Source organism: Talpa europaea, assembly GCF_964194135.1.
Source record: "Talpa europaea genome assembly, chromosome: 1".
Lineage (NCBI taxonomy): Eukaryota > Metazoa > Chordata > Mammalia > Eulipotyphla > Talpidae > Talpa > Talpa europaea.
In genome coordinates, this window is record NC_140073.1 from 34381176 (window position 1) to 34401483 (window position 20308).

The 20308-nt window shown below is 44.0% G+C and overlaps 1 protein-coding gene across 1 annotated transcript in view; it reads right to left on the minus strand.

Moving 5' to 3' along the window:
• Positions 1-20308, minus strand: part of IRAG1 (inositol 1,4,5-triphosphate receptor associated 1) — a gene marked incomplete at its 5' end in the record, with an annotated part of 101055 nt that overhangs the window by 45342 nt on the left and 35405 nt on the right. Inside the window, 2 exon segments of the mRNA XM_084240912.1 lie at positions 927-997; positions 2074-2174. Coding sequence (XP_084097038.1) covers positions 927-997; positions 2074-2174 — 172 coding nt within the window.

Below are 20308 nucleotides of genomic sequence, written 5' to 3' on the forward strand. Positions count from 1 at the left end.
AGCACATGAGAAAGGACACCTGAGGGACAGAAGACTTACTAATAACACAGCTCAAGCACCTGGATTCAGCGCTGCTGGAAACCACAAGCCCTAGGTTTCATTTATTATTTCTTTTGGTTTAAGCTAGTTTGAGTTGGTGTCTATCATGAAAGAGCCCAGGCCAATACACAAGACTGCGCATCCCATCACTCTGTTAACAGTTCCTGCTCCCCTACTGTGTTGCTTTTGCATCCAGAATGCAGTACCTTTCCTCCTTCTTGTCTATCTGTCCAGTTCTCTAAGGTACAACTCAAATACTCTCTCCTTGGAAATAACAATTCAACCTCCTGCCTTCCCAGAGAACTGATCCCTGTCCTGTCTCAATTTCCCCAACTCTTCTGTGAAGGGTCTCCTTTACAGAATGATACAATCACCAAGTCCTGATTGTATCTGGTCACTTCTCAGTCTCCTCATAGACTGCAAGCAGCAGGAAGGCAGAGACCAAGTTTGTCATTTCTATGTCTTGTCCAAAGCAGGCCCGGAGAGGCCATTTGGAGAAGGAGCCAGTGATTGAGGCAGCGAGGCTTGCACTGAGGCACATGCTGACCTGGATGTCAGCCTTTTTATCAGGGGGCAGAGGGCCCCTGGAATTGAGCTGTTCTGTCTCTCTTTGCCTTTCAGTCTCCCTCTTCTTACCCTTTTGCAAAAAAAAAAAAAAAAAAAAAAAGCGGGGTGGGGGGATCAAACTTCTAGGCTCAAGCTTTGAGGGGCTAATTGACTTTGTCCTGTTGGACTTGTAGGGATAAACCAGTGTGAGAAGCAGGAGAGGGGAGGGATGGGACCAAGCCCAGCCAAGCTGCCATACCTCCGTCTTCCTACTCAAATACACCTTCAGCTGGACCCCCATCTCTGATTGCAGAAATAAGATAAATTCTCCTAACCCTTACCCACAGAAGTCAGCGAAACGGTAGAAACCTTCAAGTGTCGGTGAGAAAGCCTCCTGTGGGGACTGTGAGCTCTGAAAAACAAAATAGCCATCTTGTTAAGAAAATTTGCCCACAGCTTTGAAGTAGGCAATTAGATATTTGTATGTCCTTTCAAAATCATCTAAGAGATTTGCCATGCAAGCCTGTCTAGCTTTGGCCCTTGTTAGAAATGCAGTTCTCAGGCCCCACTCCAGACATGCTGGATCAGAAATTCTGGGGCTAGGTCCCAACCATCTGTGATAGAACAACCCCCCAAGGTGGTTGTGATCCACCTTAGTTTCTGAACCATTACTCTAAGGAGAGGTAACAACTATTTGCTATATATTAGGGCCCAGATTCTGAGTGAGCATTTAACTTGTATAAAATGTCAATAATTGTGTAATAGAAAAGCAGATGATATCTATTTGGTAGGGATATACATATCACATGTGTATACACAGGTATAAGCTGTATTAATCTATACATGCACATAATATGCATGTCATACATACACACACACATATCCATTTTTTGTACCCTTCTTTGAACCAACTTTGTCACCCTGACAAATCCCTCATTGATGAGTTAAATAAGTCTTTGGTACATGCTCACTATATATTTCTATGAGAATTTTCTTTTTAACTTTTTGGAAACTGTACATGAATGATCTCATCCCAACTAGAGCCATCTAAGGGCTACTGTTGTGTGAATCCCAGGCAGTGACAGCCCCATGCATGTGATCATCCTCCACACAAGACACAATTTGGCCAGAGGCAGGATCCTACAGTCAAAGACTCAGATCTTTCAGGTCTGCTTGCAAATATGTGGGCAGTTAGTACAGGAAACTCCCCCTCTCTGATTTGTGCTTTTCTTAAAGCTTAGCAGAGTGCAAAGAACCAAATCCAGGAGAGGAAAAATAATTTGGGGGTAGGAGGAAAATCCCAAATTCTTTCCCCATTTTGAAAAACTCCTTAATCGCATTTTCATTAATAAATTGACCCAAGAAAGAAGAAAAGATTTATGCGCACACACACACACACACACACACACACATAAAACAGCTGTCTAAACCCCTTGTTCTAGGAAGTATTTTTCTTCGTAGTGCAAAGATTAAACACATGGGCTGTACCGGTTGGCCAGGTTTTTGTCAGTTTCTCCTTCTGGTGAACTGGCATCCCCAGTCAGGATGATGGTGGGTGGGTTGCAAGATATTCCTGCTGTAGGAGTGCCCTGGAGGTATAGAACAAAATAAAATGGTGTTAGACTTGGGATGGTGGAGCTACCAGGAGCTGAAAGTAGAGCATCTATTCCAGTATCCTGATACTCAGAGCCATCTTGAATGGGACAAATGCAGTTTATCTGGATTAAAACAAAAATTCTAGTTTCTTCTTCATTCCCTAGCATGCAGCTGAACACAATCCTCTTTTCTTTTTTATTTGGGTATTCTTTCTTTTAATGTTTTACTTGTTTTTTTTTTTCTCTTTTTATAAGATTTTTTAATTTATACATACAACAACTGGGGTACAGGCCAGAGTTGCGGGGGGCAGGGGTTTGAAAGGATTCACCAGAGACAGAATAGGGAACAGAACAGGCAGACTGACTGAAATACACTGCTGACGGGAGCAGCAGGCAAGACAGGAGAGGTCTGCTGCGCCATGTGGGTTAGCTGCCTGGCCAGGGATTGAACTGGTGCTACAGATAGCTTCTTGGTGCCGAGACTTAACCCCTTGCCCAACCAGGGAAGCCCTGTTACTATTTTAATTTTAATTTTATTTTATTTTATATAATTTTTACATAATTTTTCATTTTTGCACAATGTGTGCATTTTCATCTTGGTTGTATTCCCCCATACAATTCCCACCCCCCTTATTTTAACCCTAATCCCTCCTTCCCTCCCGCCCCTTGTAGCAGGTCTCTGGTTTATAGTTGCTTGTTGATTTTGATTTTTACTTTATTATAATTAGTCATTTTCCTGATCTCTCTCTCTTTTTTAAGATTTATTTATGCATAAAAAAACCGGGGTATAGACCAAAGGTGCAGGAATGGGGTGTGTGTGTGAGAGGAATCACCAGAGTAGGAAGCAGATCAGGCAGATCTACTGAAATACACTCCTAAGGGAAACCGTGGGTGAGACAGGAGAGGTCTGCTAGGCCATATGTGGGTTAGCTCACCGGTGGAGATCATACCCAGGCTGTTGTGGTGCTAGTGCTGGAACTTAATCCCTACACCACCAGGGAGGCCCTACAATCCTCTTTAATAGGAACTTCTAAGCCATCTCTGGTTAGTTCTCATTAACAAGCTAGGCAAAGAAGGTTGTGGAGTCCCCAGGCTATGGTTAGCCTGAGTGGGAGAGAATGGAAGCCAGCGGAAAAGGCAGTGGCATCCACATCTTCCTGATGTTCTGTGACTGTTCTACATTTGGGTTATTGTGACATTTCAATAAAGGTGATTGGTTTGATGGGTAATGGAATGCAGTTAATTTTCTTTACTGTGTAGAGTTATTTATTTAAGTTAACACACATTTCTGAAATTAGAACAAAAGTCAGTAGCCAGTTCTTAGACTGGTGGGGAATTACACGACTACTTAAACAAAATAAAGTGAAGGTGTTATAACATCCTAGTTTGGTGAAGTTATAGTAAACAGGTGTATTCATATGCTGCTGATGGCTGTGCAAATTGTAAAACCATAACCAGAGTATAATAAATATTTGTTGGCTGAGCAAATGAATGAATGAAATGAAAGCAACATAACATATACAATAAGATCCATAAAGATGTACATCAACCTGTGTTTTCCCACACCTAAGTGGACAGGGGATAGAATAGGACCAGTTAATTATCTTTCTGGTTCTTTTGCCACCTACTCTTGCAGTATTTCTATCTCAGAAATGTTCTGTTTGGTCTGGGCCTCTCTAGGGGTTCTCTCAAATGTCCACCATCATCTCCCTTCTCCTCTGCCCACGCCCTTAACTGGCATCTGCTGGCAGAGTCTTCCGTGAACACCCTACTATCCATGCCAAAGGCCTGTCACCCAGGCTCCCAAGCATGTTGCACCACCTCCCATTTTGGCTTGGCCTCCTTCAACATCAGAATCATAGGCACTTGTTGTCCTCATTGCCACTTTCTCTGGAGGTTTGTCATCCTGGAACCCCTAAGCATTTAACAAGGAATATGAACTTACAAAGAATCTAAGAGAGAGGTTTGAGGCAACGGGAGCAACATTAGCAAAGGCATGGCTGGGCATTAGTCAGTGTGACTAAAGCAAGGGCTATGGGATATGTGAGAGAATCCAGGGCTGCAGGCAAAATCTGAAGCTATGATAAGAGTTTGAGTCAGCATCTGAAGAAGCCTGAGTGCTTCTCTAGTGGGTCTGGTATTTGTGGGTTTGGAGAAGGTTAGACTCAGGAATTATTGACAGCTTGAGCAGAAAACAGAAATTCTGAGAGCAGATCCATAAATGGTCCTCATGATTCATAATGACTAAGATGATGAAAAAGGCCTGGTTCTTAAAGCACCCAACTATCCCATAGGAATTTTGAGGAGCTCCTGGTAAATTGGAACTGTGTCACTCCCCTTTTGGACACCCACACTTGGCTCAAGTAGAGTGATAGGGAATCAGCTGATAGGGATGTTTGTGACCTGATCCGGTCCTCATGATGCCAGAGCTCCAGTCCCTCCAAGAACATAGACACCCATCCTACTGTCAAGGATTTATCTTGGAACAGATCCCAGGGAGGTTCCCCAAAAGTAACTATCCCCCAAAATACCATCCATACTTCTAGGGGTAATATCACCTTGATGGGCTGTTGATGGGTCACTTGCTTTGTCCTCTCATTGCTGTGTCTCTCAGTTCCCATAAATGTAAAATGAGCAAAGATCTGTTCACTGTCAGAAATTTGTGCAAATAAATGAAGTGATAAATGCACTTTGATAGTTGTCACATGGTCTACTGCTGCACCTCCCCCTGCAGTGACCTTTAGGGCTAACCGTCCCTAGGTCCAGCTGGGCAACCAGCGCGCAGGGGGAGAACAGCAAAACCCTACATACCTGCTGCACCTCCCCCCGCAGTGATCTTTAGGAATGGCTTTCGCCACGGTCCGGTCCCTAGGTCCGGCTGGGCAACCAGCGCGCGGGGGGAGAACAGCATAACACCCTGAAGCAGAGGAAGTTCAGCGGAAGTTCCCTGAAAAGGCAGAAGCTTATCAATAGATAACGACCACCAAGAACTGTTATAGGACAGGGAGAGGGGCAGCCCAAACCCCGCAAACCTGTCTATTCTAAGTGGGTTCTGCCATCCGCCGCATCAACACAAAACATAGGAGACTTTAATGGGAAGGAACTTTAATAAAACTAGGAAACAATACAGGTAAGGCGAAGAGTCTAGTTTCTAAATGAAGCACCCAAAGTTACCCGTCCCCTCGTGGGTAAAAGTCCATCCAAATGGGATTGGCCCAGAGCAAGGCCCCAAAGCCTGCCACACGTCTAAGGCATCTTCCAGTGGGGACCCACAGAAAAGGGTCAGAAACTACCAGACAAGGCCAGAAGGAAAAGAGCAAAATCAACATCAAAATAAAAGCTGCCATTGTCACCTCCCCATGGGTCTCACCCACATCTGTGTTACCCAGTCCACGACCAAAAGACAAGCACAGTTTCTTCACATGTCTCTAGGCTCCACGCGCCTCCTCCAGGTCTCCTGGCTCCATCCTGCTTCCTTCCTCAGTCTCTTCTGCAGCTTCTCCTCTTCCTGCTCAGCTCCACCCTCTCTTGGGTGGGGCAGGGAACCTCCCCCTTTCCTGGGGACCACCCTGTTGCAGAACCACTACAAGAATGCTAAAAATCTTATCCTGTCTTTCTAGAACTACTAACTTTAATCCCTTATCTGTCTTTCTAAACTTCCTTCTTTCTTCTATAATGGTCATTGTTTGTTATGTAGATCACCTCCCTGATGGTGATAGACTGAGCCCAAGAGCAAGCTAATTTCTTTGATATTCATTCCTGTGCTTTTGGAAAACATATATATACTGGTCACAAACTCAAAGAAAATTACACTCAGATTTTCACTCTTGAAGTGTGTCTGTTTGTCATTTTGTTAGGGGGAAAGGATGTCCTGAGATAATCTCATACAGGCGGGGTTGCTCTACAACAATTTCTTTCACCGACGCCCTGACCACCCTGCACGCTTCTCTCAACCCTGAGGTGGCCTCATCGTCTACTGCTGTGCTGGTCCGCGGCAGTCTACAAATATTAAGATGAGTAGTTCTACTCAGTTCTCTGCACCTTTTGTCCATCAGGCTCTCCCAGTATGTCAGCAATAAAGGCTGGGCCAGGAGGAAAGCAGGAGGATCTTGAGTGATGGTGTGAGGTCTGAGGACATATAGTGGAACAGTGTTCAGGGAAGCTGCTGAGCCAAGAAGGGGAAGCAGTGTGTCAAAATGGCAGATGACAGGAAGCGGGGACAAGTGCTGAGTTAAAGGGGAGGTCAGGGAAGAGGAGAAATGGGGGATTGTCTACCTTGAGGATTCTCTGGTGAGCAGGAAGGCCTGAGAGTTTTCCAGAGGTTTTACTAAAAGGGTTACTTACTGATGTGGTTTCTTGACTCTTACATCTTTTGAATCCCATTCTCTGAGTTCATATGTACAAAGTGGAAACTCGTGAGCCCCCCTGCTGTGAGTGGTGTTTACATGTTTTTTATATTAGCTACCAACATTTCATAATGGAGGAATTCCTATGAAGGTCTGGATTTCCTGCGTTTCCTGAAAAATCAAGAGATCAAGCTTAGATCCATGTCTCTGCAGTGCAAACTCTGGTTGGAGTCAGCTAACACTGATCTGCCTCAACATTGCCCTCTACCTCACCCCCCAAATATCTGGGTTACTGCTCTATTGCATGTGATTCTTAATCCTGGTTTTTTTGGAATACAGGAGATTTATGCCTAAAATCTCATCTGCCCAGCCATCTTTTTGAAAAACCACCTTCTTCAAGCATGATTGACATGCAAAAAATTGTACATACTTAATATATACAACTTGGTAAGTTTAGAGATTAGGCTATATCCACAATACCCTCACTACAATCTATAGCATAAACCTCTCCATCACCTCTCAAAGTTTCTTTCTGCTTATTTTATTGTTTTATTTCATTTTATTATATTGATTTTTATTATTCTATTATTTTACTATATTATTATTGTATTTTCTATTTCATTATTCTGCTATTTTTTTGTTTCTTTTATAATAATATGTTATTATTATATCACTCTGTTAGAACACTTATGGGAATACTGTTAACAAATCTTTAGATATACAATACAGTATTTTTAACTCCTGGCACCGTGCTATACAGTAGATTTCTAGGACTTACTCTTCTTGTACAGCTCTCAAGAATGTATAACTCTCATGCTATCTTGATGGTACCCATAGGAATGCCCACCAAGACACTGACTGTGTTTACAATATGTGTGAGTTTCCTTCCCTGGGAGGAGTTTATTTCGACCATGAAAATAAAGCTCTAAAAATTACTTTTTCATGTTTGTCATATTTAAAGAATTTCCTTGTATGAATCCTCTGGTGAATGAGAAGTGCATTGTCTGAAACATCATTTTCTGTCCCGACCCGCGGGATTCGTAGGCAAAGAGAAGGGCTGAGGATGAAATGAGGGGCTTGAGACAACTTGACGCTAGCGCATGCTTCTTTATTTTTCCTTTTCCTTCTCTTACTTTTCCATGTCTTTCTTTTCCCTGTCTTTCTTACTTCCCTGGCCTTCTCTCTGCTCCTCTCGCAGCACTCTCCTCTCTCGTGGTTCTCCTCTTAAATCTCTTTTCTTCCTTTCTTCTATCTCTCCTGCGTTCTCCTCTTGTATCCTGTAGTTCCTCCCACCATACCTCCCAGTCTCATGTGATTTACAGGAAAAACCTGTGGTTCTCGAAAGCAAAACGGTAAAGTGAAACTTAACTCATGGCACGCATACGCAACACGGTGCATGCTCCGGACGGCTCCGGACAATTTTCATATTCATATCATAAGACTACAGTCATCCCTTGGGGTGAGGCTTTTGCAAATCCTCACCATGTATTAGTGCAGTGAAGTAGCCCCACTTAAAAAGACAGGAGATGCCAAACATTAATTTCTGCATCTTGTGTTCTGAAAAAAAATTGTGAATGATGGTGTTAGTGTGATACTATATACCAGTTTCCTAGTGTTTAGTATTTTCAGTCTGCTGGGTAACTAGTATATAGCTCATTTATTTATTGTATCACCACACTACCTATTTCCTAAAGGAATTTACCCAACAACAAAATATAAATATAAAATCACAAGACTACAAAAATGGAACAATTTGACAAGTATAATTAACCCTAGCTGATGAAGAGACATGCCTGCCCCTACTAACCACCCATGATTTGACTCTGAAGTTAAAACTCTTTGCCCTGAAACCTCATGAAATCATGATCTATGTGGTCCAAGAAGGATTGCTGTAAAGTTGTTCAGCAGACACACATGAAAAAACCGATGTATAGGGCCTCCCTGGTAGTGCAAGGAGTTGAGAGGCAACCTATAAAGCTATCCGCAGCCACTGTAGCATGAGTTCAATCCCCGGCCAGGGAGATACATATGCGCAGCAGACCTCTTCTGACTTGCCTGCTGCTCCCCTCCGCAATGTATTTTAGTCATTCTGCCTGTTCTATCCCCCACTCTGTCTCTGGTGATTCCTCTCACCCCCCACACCTCTGGCCTGAACCCCAGTTCTTGTATGCGTAAATAAATAAATCTTTAAAAAAAACACCAATATATAAAAAATTTCACTCTACAGTCTCTCCTCTCAAAGGACATGAAAAGGGAATAAATCTTTTTTTTCAATTTTATATATTTTTTACATCATTTTTCATTTTGCACAATGTATGTATTTTCATCTTGGTTATAGTTCCCATACAATTCCCACCCCCCCTTGTTTTGACTGTAATCCCTACTACCCCCCACCCCCGTAGTGTGTCTCTGGTTTATAGTTGCTTGTTGATTTTGATTTTTACTTTATTGTAATTAGCCTTTTACCTGGTCCCTTATTTAGGTTTTCTAAATTCCTGCTATGAGTGAGGCCATTCGGTATTTTTCTTTTTCTTTCTGGCTTATTTCGCTGAGTATGATCAAAGGGAATATCTTTTTTTTTTTTTTTTAAATGCTCAGTTTTTTTTTTTGTTGTTGTTGTTGTTTTAAAGATTTATTTATTTATTCATACAAGCACTGGGTACAGTCAAAAGCGCGGGAGGGTGAGAGAATTCACCAGAACCAGAGCGGGGAGCAGAGCAGGCAGAAGGACCGAAGTACACTGCTGAGGGGAGCAGCGGGCGGCAGGAGAGGTCTGCGCGCTATGTGGGACCCTCCTCCAGTGGCCGGGGAGCAGCCGGGGATGGAACCGGCGCTGCAGAGGCTGCGGGCAGCTTGGCAACCCAGCGCTCAACCGCTGCACCACCAGGGAGGCCCAAAGGGAATAAATCTTAAGCTCCATACTCACCTTCTGTCCCTTTTGACTCTTCACTTGCTTAACCTCCCCACCCAAGTCCTCTCTCCTTTCTCCAGCTCCATCCAATTATTGCGTACATTGTCTTAACCTTTCTTCTATAATTGATTTACAAAAGATTTCAAAGTCTTGGAGTCTGAGAGGGTCATTTTGCAAACATCCACACAATATTGTGCTTTATTCTGTCCATTCATCCAGCAAACATTTACTATTAAGTGCCAGGTTCATGCTAGGACCTGGGAAGACAAAGTGGGATGAGGAAGTCCTCTGAAATGCTTCCCATTTAGCACAAGGCGGGGGGGGGGGGCATGTAGGGAAAGAGTAGGCCCTCTTTCGAGCCCCAGCCTGGTATTGCTTAAACCTGGTGCCCTCATGTTGACACCCATGAATTAAATGGCCTGCGAGGCACTGACTAAGGTGCTTTTTTGTGGAAGTTTTCTTTGCCTCCTAGCTAAAAGCCATTTGCAGCAAAGCTCTCCTGAGATGGCTGCTGTTCATGGGCTATAGGCACCCTTTCTCAAAAGAGGGTCAGAGAAGAGGTGTCCACACAGAAAGGCAGAAACAACCCAGGGGTGGCAAGTGCAGGCATGTAGCCACAGAGACATACAATTTGAAACTTCGTAAAAACCAGGAGGCAGAAAGCTATCAAGAAGAAATCCTTAACCCCCTGATGGAATGCCCTTGTATGCATTCTCTCCTTCCCATGTGTGCAAAACATACAGTAATAAAATCAGTGTTATTTTCCTAATTAGCTCATAGAAAGGTTGAGCAAGCTCTGAGCAATTTCTCTTAGTTTTTGGCAAGACTATTTATGGGTAACATTAATAACTTCTAAGGACAGATTTTTATTGTAATAGGTGCTGAGGAGACAGTAATTCAGGTGGAAAGTGTGAGGAGATTCCAGGGGTCCTCTGAGATGATATTTGCCAGTCATGTAATGACATGACTTATCTCCCATTTTGAGTGGCCAATGGAAGTCAGGGACCCAAGAGAGCTTCCGGGGCTGTGCTTCCAAATACAGAGTCTGCCAGGCAAGTTACTGGCATTGGGATTTCAAGGGCCTCAGTCTCGGGAGTCACGCTTGGTCATAGTCCAGCTTTTCACTTCGTTGTGTGGCCCTGGGCAAGTCACCCTGCCTCTCTGTGCCCCAGTTATCTCATTTGAAAAATAACGTATCTCACAGGTTAATTTTAAGAATTAAATGGATTGATATAAAAATATGAATGCCAGATAAAATACAGAATGCTCAGTTTATATTGGAATTTCAAAAATAGGGAAAAAAAGTAATATATGTCCCAAATATCACATAAATGTATTTTCATATGCTAAGTTTGGCATCTCCAGATGGAAAGTTCATCAAAGGGAACCTGGTACTTAGTAAATGCTGAATAAGTGTCATATGTCTTGTTAACATATTCTGTCAGTGCTATCAATACCTTTAGGGCTGAATAAATTACTTTGAAATTTGATTTTGAGGAGATCGTTATTCCTAGTTTGGGGTCTGATCAGCTGTTCAATTAGGAAGACCTAGCCCTCGTAATCATGGAGCCACAGAGCATCTCCCCAGGTGCATCTGACCACACCAGTCCAAGTAATCCACGGCTCCTGCAGAAGCTGCCTCTGAAGCCACCTTCACCTGGTTCTACTCCTTTTACCACCTGCTTCTCAGACAGGTATAGAAGCCTTTTTTGGTTACAGACACAAGAAGCACAGAAACAAGTGGAAATACAGGGAAGTGACATTTACTCTGGCTTTCTGTGTGCCTAGCCCTGCCCCAGACACTTCCTGTGTGTTTTCTCATTTAATTCTCCCAGAAATTCTGCAAACAAGCCTCAGGATACCCATTTACCTAGTAGAAATATAAAGAGGAGTTGAGGTGGAAGTAAAGGCCCTGAGCATAGAGTATGGGATAAAAACAATTTTTCTCTCTTCTTTTCCTATTTTGATCTCCACTTTATTAACCAAAAATGGGTTTGTCCAAGGCCATACAATGGGGAAGCAATGGCCTTCCCACTAACTACTCCAGGTTACTCATGCAGTCATCCTTCTGGTCTTCCATCCAGGCCTATCACACTCCTCTCTTACACTTCCAAGTTATACCCTCCCTCACAAGCTGCTTCCACCAAGAAGCCCTCAAGTCAATATGAAATTGAGCACACAATAGAGGAAAGAGAGCAGGGGTACCTCCTTACTCTTGGTGGGTGGGTGACCCAGCCTCCCCATGGGTCCATTTTTCTTCTCCAGAGTCAGCCTAGCACTTGGGGGTTGGGCCATCTCTCAGAAATCCCACCCTTTAATAAGCCAGCAGGTCACATCTTGTTCTCGTTAAATAAGCCTTATAGAAACATTTAAATGTTTATTTCACTCATAAATTCCTAGGAATGCACAACAGTTTCCTAACAGCCTGAGCGCAGGGATAAATATAGGCCCAAGTCACGGACGGGAATATTATTTTCCCCAATGTCATGTGACTAGGCCTGGACTAAGGAGCTTTAAACAACAGCTTCAGCCCAGGCGGGAGTGGGGCATTTAGCTCCTGCACTTAGGTCCTGGCAGACCCCCTAGGAGAGAAGGACCCTACTGGGGGGGGAGGGTGAGGTAAAGAAGTTGGGGAGGCCTAGACAGGAATCTCATCCAGGTAACCTTGGGCGAGTTACTTTACTTCTCTGAATTTTGTGTTTTCAAACCTTGTGTGAAGCTAACAACCCTCATTTTCCAGGCTTATTTTAAGGGTTAGATAAGCTAAAGCAGTAACAACGGTGCTGAGGGTGGCGGTGGAGGGTAGGCACTAATGTGGCTGTGTTCATTGTCTATCTCTCATCTCCTGGAGGGCAACCAGGAACTGCTTCTTTAGGGAGGGTCCCTGGTCACAGAGAGGACTTAAAGCTTTGTGCCAGGATGACAGGCCTCTCTAGAGACTTTTGAGAAAGCTAAGATTTTAGCAGCAAATCTGAGGAGCATGGGAGGGAGTGGAAGTGCCTGTGCTGAGGACTACTGGACATGGGGCTCCCCTCTGTGAAGCCCTGAAGGCGAGTTCCCAGCTCCCAAAAGGCTCTGTAGTTTCTACCTTGTGCATGTCCCCATATGCCCAGGGCCTGCTTGCCTGTAAAGGACCCTTTATTCTGACATCATCCACTCTCTTCCTAGAGGTCAGATTAATAATCACAAGATTATCCTGTCTTCTCCATCATTGTTTTTACTCTCACAATAATAGACTTAGGGAATGTGAAGGAGCACAATGTGTATTAACCTTACTCTGTGGAGAATGCATCACCTTCTCAGCCAGCCGTTCATCAGTTTCATCTTCTAGTCTCTTCTCCCTCTTTTCTGACATTGTTCCTCCCTCCATTTCATCCTCATTTCAACCCAGGCATTTGATTATTCAGTCAATTATCCAGCTGTCCTTCCTTCCTTCCTTCCTTCCTTCCTTCCTTCCTTCCTTCCTTCCTTCCTTCCTTCCTTCCTTCCTTCCACTACCACCACATGCTGAAGGTTAGAGGTACACACATGAAAGACACAGTCCTTAACCCCAAGTAACTCACTGCAGTCTGACAAGGGACACAAACAAGAAATGACAAGCTACTCCATTGCTCACAAGAGTAACTAAGGACTGATAATTCTAATATACATTCCTGACCATCTGCAATGACCAACATTTCTAAAACGCTTTGTTCTAGGCACTTTCACACCTATTATAATTGAACAGTTCTTTTTCATGATTTGAAACACTAAAAGCCATCCTGGTGGCTTTGACTATTTCCAAGCTTCTTTTCCATAGAGCATGGAGCATCGAGCACCTGCTCCACCCCCTCAACCTCCCAAAGCCTGGGGCCTCTCACATCCAGGACACTGAATTTACTATTGGTGGGGCCAGAGAAGGAGGCAAAGCTGACGGGAACATCTCAGCAGGAAACTTGGGCTTGGATGTCTTCTCAACCATGACAATGGCTGATAATTTGACATATAACCTCCCAGAGACTCAATTTCCTTTTCTGTAAAATAGAAATAATATTAGTAACTACTTTGGTGGGGGGTGAGACCACGTAGCTGGTATCTAGTAAATGTCTCTACTATGTTTTAGGTCAGATCTTAATGGTTTACTGATAATTTTTTTGATGATATTTTATTGAAGATCTTAATTGAGACTGTTGCAAAAGGTTGATAAGTAGAAATGTATTCAGAAAGAATGAATTAAAAATGCTCAATTGGGCCATTTAAGGTGCTACTGTGTTTCTGTGATTAGAATGTATTTACCTGCCTCCTAGAGTTGTTGTGAGTGAGAAAATGCATGGGACAGGGCCTGGCACACAACAGGTCTGAGTAGGTGCCACTTCCTTCTACCACATTTGTTTCTGCGCTTCTTGAGTGTAAAATCTACAAAGCGCGTAGAGTAGTGCCTGTTACATAGGAAACTTGGAATTGAGGTTCTCATCGGATAAGATAGGGATGAGAGACCCTACTCTGCACAATCCTTACTAGGTCCCAAGTGTTTTACACGTGTCATATATTTCTTCTTTTCATTCCTAACAGAGTACATATTTCCCAAGGGATCTGCAGGGAGGTGTAGACAGTTGTAGACAGGTTTAACCCCAGTGTTCTGGCCAGTGAAGACAGGGCCTAAGTAGTCAAGGGAAGTAAAATGGAGAGAAAAGCTGGCAACTTATTTGACATAGTAAAGTCATAGTAAAGTGTTGTTAAGCTCCAGATAGTCCCAAGGACTGCATTGCACAACTACTCTCCAACTCCTGACCAGAAGAGGTCAGAGGAGAACAAAAGAGCAAATCAGAACAGAGAAAGAATGGTTATTTGATTGTAAATCCATCAAGAAGTGACCTTGAGAGTGGGGCCTTGGTAAGTTAGTGCTCAGTAAATATTAGCCGAGTAAATTCAACAAACATTTCTTGAGTAAATTCAACCCAACTCTATATTTATTGAATATCTCTCACAAGTTAAGTGAAGAATCATCCCTTTCCTGTGTGCTCAAGCAAACTCCATGGCAGTATAATGGGGTATTTTCTGGTTTAGAAAAAAGGAAAAAAACCAATTCTAGTATCATTCCTTGTCTTAGGCCATGATGCAAGATATCTAGGCTTTGCTATTTCCTTGCTATGTGACTTTGGATAGCTGGCTTAGCCTCCCCAAGTCTTAGTTTCCTAATCTGTAAAATGAGTACAATCATTGCATTATGAAGTTTACCTGAGATAATGGCTCTAAAGAGTTTAGCCTAGAATTTAGCAGTAAAAGTCTATGTACTGCTTTCCTTCCCTTTATTGGATATGACAGCTCACTACTCAGAACTTCTGGTTTCTCAGGCATGATACTCTCCATCCTCATGTGGGGTAAGAGGATCAGTTGTAGTGATACGTGTGAAAGCTTTTTCATCAACCATTTTTTGCCTCATTAGGGACCGAGCACTTTGTATGAGCTGAATACTTTGCTTAGCACTTTATATATATTATTCTGGTAACTTAAGTCAAACTGCCCAAGTTTGCATTAGGCTCAGCCACTTAGCTGTGTTACCTAGAGCACTTTACTTTTCTGCATTTCATTTCTTCATCTGCAAATGGGAATAGGAATAGTACCTACCTCACAGGGGTAGCAAAAAATGAAATGAGATCATGTATACAGAAAGCCACCACAGTGGCTGGAACATAGTAAGGGTTTTTTAAAGGTTGGCTGTTGTTACTTATTACTGTAACATCTAGCTTACAGATGAGGAAATTGAGGCAAAATAAGTATATCCCAGGTTCACACTCAGGGATATAAAGCCCAGCTCTTTTCTATTCTGCCAGACATCTTGTCTGGCACCTTGTGTTTCCTATACCTCTGGAAGTGCCTGGCTGCTTAGGGAATCCTACTTGGTACTCTTCTTAAAGGACAGTCTCTGGTCAGCCTCCTGCCTGATGTTGGTAAGCTGGGGTAGGTCTCCTACTATGCTGACACAAATAGGAAGAGGGTTCCAGATTTGCTATGGCAGCAGCTACCATCCTCTCCTATTCTGGACCAGAGAGAAGGAAGCCCAGCAGTTTTTTGGCCAGAGGTTCTAGGAGAAGAACAAGCAGATCCCTTCCTGTTAGGTCCACACCCTCCTTCTCCAGAGCATGCTCCAACCTGATTTATAATTAATTAAAATTTAAGGGAGGGATTGGGAGTGAGAAAAAGGATGTCATTGCTTCATTAAGTGCTGCAGTGATCGTAAGCCAACAAGGCACTGCTGTAGATTAAGGTTATGGCCAACTTCTCTCTGGAGGATTAGAAAACACAGTACAAAACGGACTCTTCAGAAATGGGGAATGAGAGTCACTTATGTGTGTGGCCTGACAAGGAACAGCATGGTGGTTTCTGGGCGTCAACTTCCATAAAAGTCTTGTGTTTTGTGGTCTGGCTGAGGGAGAATGAAGAAAGGGAGTGTACAGGACAGAGCATGGGTACACAGTGTCTTGGCAGACTGTGTGACATGAAGCCTTGTTCCCTGGTCCCACAGGCTTATGTGTCCAAGAGTATGGCAGGAGGAAGGAACTTGATGAGACCCAGCACTGCCAGCTTTGGTGCTTTGGAGTTTGCACGGCAGTGAATTCTGCAGGTCTGCCCTCTCAGACAAGTTTGGAAGTTCAGGACAATGCTCCCTTGTCCCAGGCACCAACGCTGTCTCTCAGAGGGTACCTGAGGCATACAATGCTTAGCACAAGCTAGAGATGAAGATGGTAGGCTCTGGGGTCAGGCTGCCTGAGTTCAAGGCCTGGGCCTGGTACTTAAAGCTGTGTGACTTGGAGGAAGGTACTTCTTTGTGCCTCAGTTTCTCAGTTATGAAATGGGATAGTGATACCTATCACAAGATTGATGGGAAGCTTAAATGAGTTAATACAGTGGAATGCTACCTGGCATGTAGTTAGCTGTTATTAAGTGGCTTTGTGGACGAAGGAGATGGGGAGAGTGGAGGAGGTCAGGGTGCAGGTGAGGGGATGGTGGAGCAGATGATATAAAAGCTATGAAGTCAGCTTATGAATTCACATTGACTTGCCCTTGGGGTCTTCCAGAAACCTTTGGTTTAGGGGTTATTCCCAAGCTAAATCCAGTGAAAATTGGGCTCTTAAAGCTAATGTGAGCCTCTTTGTACCCCCTGAGAAGGCCATGTTGATCCAACGAGTCAGCTTTCTAATATCGCTGCTGGTTACAGGCCAGGAAATCATTGACACCCTGGTCACACTGCATCTGGGCCTGGGGCCAGGTCTGGTGCCCCCATGGTGAGGGGACAGGCTAGTATATACCCAGGAGAGTGGTTGGGGAAGTTTGAAAACTGTCATGAGAGTCAAGATTGGAGAAACTGGAGGAAAGGAGAGTCTGGGATGACCCAGAAATCACCTTCCTTATTTGCTGGTTGTCACCCCACTAGAGGCTATAGTGGAGGGCAGAACTGAGGGAGAGTCACAGGGGAGCAGGTACCTACTTGCCCAGGAAGTGAAGTAGGCAAAGAACAGAGCACCCAACCACTGCACAGACTACCTGTGAGGTGGGGAGCTCCCCAGGGTGAAACCAGGCCTAGTTTCACCCAGGAAGCTCTGGTTCAGCAGGGCTAGGTTGACTGAAGAATCTAGTGTTTAACAAGGTCCCAGGTGACTGTTCAGGGATCTTGCTAAGCCGAACTTTGCCTGTTTGGGAGGAGGGACTTAAATGTGATCTGTAATACCTTCTAGTTCTGCTGTTCTGTCATTCTGGGGCTCCCTAAGGTTCCAGGCATGAACCCTGACATCATCTATTCCTACCAATCCCCCTTGGCTACAAGCTCTTCCTTTGAGTCCCTCTGCATTCAAGGGTCAACTCAATAATCATGCTGAAGACACAGCCACACAGAGTGCATTGTCAGGAGCCTTTATTTCTTTGTGAATTTTGATCGCCACTTCTGATTAGAGATTTTAAGACTATATGGCTGTATGGGAGTATGAGTGTTTGTGAATCTGGGAGTGCCTGTGTGTGCAGAAAGAAAAACAGGAGCTAAGCCTATGGATTTTGTGCTTTTTCCTGGTGGCCTCAGCTGGCTCTCCTGTCAGTGGTGGGAAAATGGGAGCTGGGGCCTGAGGAGGGAGAAGCTGAGCTGGACCCGAGGGAGCTGTAAACTCAGAAGGATGCTCTGTTCTTTGCCTGCTTCACAGAGTGGAAGTTCACACGGTATTGAGAACTACAGCCAAGCTCTTCTAGCCAGTCTCACTTCCCTGGCTGACTGGCTTCCGTTGCTCCCAGGGATGTGGGCTCCATCTCAGTTCCAAAGGCCTGACCCTTCTCTAACCTGAGCCTGAGAAGCCCAAGATGGGAACAATAGGAGGAGACCCTCATCACTGAAAATGCCACCACAGGCTTCTGGAGAACTCAGGGTGCCCCAGTGCATGTCAGGAAGGGCAGAAATAAAACAATACTGAATCTAATGTGGCCTTCAGTCTGAAGTCTGACCCGCCTTAGTTGTATGGCCCCTCAGGCCACAGGAGCCACTCCGGGGCTGGACTGAACAGACAATCTAGGAGGCAGCCACTATTGCTTGCCCTGGGAAAGAAGTGAGGAATGGAGGCACAGACGTGAACAGATGAGCTCTTTTGACCAGATGTGAAGGAACAGTGACTTGAGCTCAGCTTGGGCCAGCTCCAGAGTGCATATTCTTAAATCTTGAGCTTTGAGCCTGGTTCTCACTCACCTGAATTCCTAATGAATCTTTCTCCTGCTGGGCTCTGACAAAGCAGAAGCTATTGGTACTTCAGCCTCTTTCTTGTCTCAACTTTCCATGAGTACAGAGATAGAATCATGTCATTTGAAAGACCTTCAGAGACCATCAAGGCCCAGTCCCCCATGACATAGAAATCTGGTTCCAGCTCAAGGTCACAGGGAGAGTGAGCCTGTGGGGGTGGAACCTGGAGGTCCTGCTGTTCAACTGTGACCTTGACTGTGTGGTGAGCTCATGGAGTCCTCCTCACCTGCGTGGCCACCCCTAAAAACTCATTCTCACCTCTTATCCCATGGAGCTATTCCTGTGTGTGACTTGTTGGTCAGGGGTCAGCAGAATTTTGTTCTGTCTTGATTTGTATTTCTAGAGGAAAAAGTTTGAAGGATCTTTTAATGTGAGAGATTTGGAATCAAGAGGGACTGAACTCAGTGTAAAAGGATCTCTGCACCAAGGATGGAGCTGCATCTTTCCCAAACTTTCCTTATTATTCTTATTATGAATATTTGTATTCTTGGGCACATGGCATGGCTGTTGTTTGAAGGAGTTGCCCAAGATTCAGAGCTAGATTTTGCAAAAGAATCTGTCTTAAGTACACTATCAATGTTCTGAAATGGAAGTGGGTGGGATGTCATAGCATCGGGTCCAGATTGGGGAGTATGGATGCTAAGGGGTCAGAACCTGGGATAGTTGTGATCTGAGACTTGGGGGCAGTCATATTTGAATCCATTGTGAAAGTTTTGCCCCATGTGATCATTTTCTTCTTTATCCCACACTTCCAGTAGAGCTGTTGGTTACAGCTGCAGGCTCCTATTGCAGTGCTTTGGAGGACTTTCCACTGTTGGTGAGGAGCAGCAGTAGGAAAGCGGCAGCAGCAGAAGGAAAGCGGCAGCAGCAGAGCATTGTTTGAGGGAAGCCAGGTGCCACCCACTGAGGACTGATGAGGAGCCACTGAAAGCAAGTGATGAGCAGAAACCAACTTTACCCAACATGTTTGGGGGAGGGGGGAGGCACTTAGTAAAACCCTGAGCTGGTAGCCTGTGTGCAGCCAAAGGCATGGGGGATTGGCCTATGTCATTTAGAAATTCAAGGGCTCCCAAAGGCAGCCAAGTTCTGAAACATCTCAACCCTGTGAACTTAGGATATGAGTTATAAGAGGCCATTCTTTTGTAAGTATTTACTGTCTAAGTTCCCACAGTTATGGTGTGTAAGGAAACAAACATCATCATAACATGAAAATATTCTCTAAGTATCTGCCCACTTATCAAGTGAATGCTCACTCCTACATTCCTCTCTCACTTAACAAGTGTCTGTCCCTTCTGGCTGAGGTCAGTTGGATGACCATCAGATATAACAGGACGGTACAAGTTTAGTGCAAACCAACTGCCAAGTTCAAGAAGTCAAAGAATATACGGCTGGAAAACTTCATGTGCAAGACTGTGGACCAATGAGGAGCAGATAGAGCTGATTGGTTAACAAATGAAGAAAAAGTTATGAGGATGACAGCAAGATGGGTTCTTTATAAGGGAAAGATTTGAATATTGATGGATTGAAAGAGGTCCTTGGGAAAATGAATGAAACACTTAGATATTAAACAAATTTCATATCTTAATGAGATGCTGTGCAGTAAAAAAGTGAAGGGTGTGGTATCAAGTGAACAAATCATTTAACCAATATAGGAAATAAATATACCAACACCCAAATCAATGCACTGGACAAATCCTTCCATTCTAAAAATTGACACATAATCTATATTTTGTAATGCCCAGCTAAATGAGACTTGTTTGCATAATTTGATCTGTACAATACAATCGCCACAAGACTTTTAACTTATTTCCATCTTCAGAATGCAATTTTACTGAAAACTTTTTTCACTGTTTACTGTGGAGTTTTTATCTTCTTTTTAAGTGGATTCACTTTAAATAATCATGTGCTGATGCCCATGGCCCTGACGTGGAGAGGCCCTCTGTGCTGATGGCTTTCTCCATTCTACAGAGGGCGCCTACAGGCTTAGGATGATTCGACTTCCCAGGATGCCTCAGTCAGACAGCCTAAGAGGTTCCATTCTCAGATATGTGAGGGCCTTCAGCAATTCAAAGGAACTTGAGGTATTTATTTCTCAGTGTACCCACCGGTACCCACT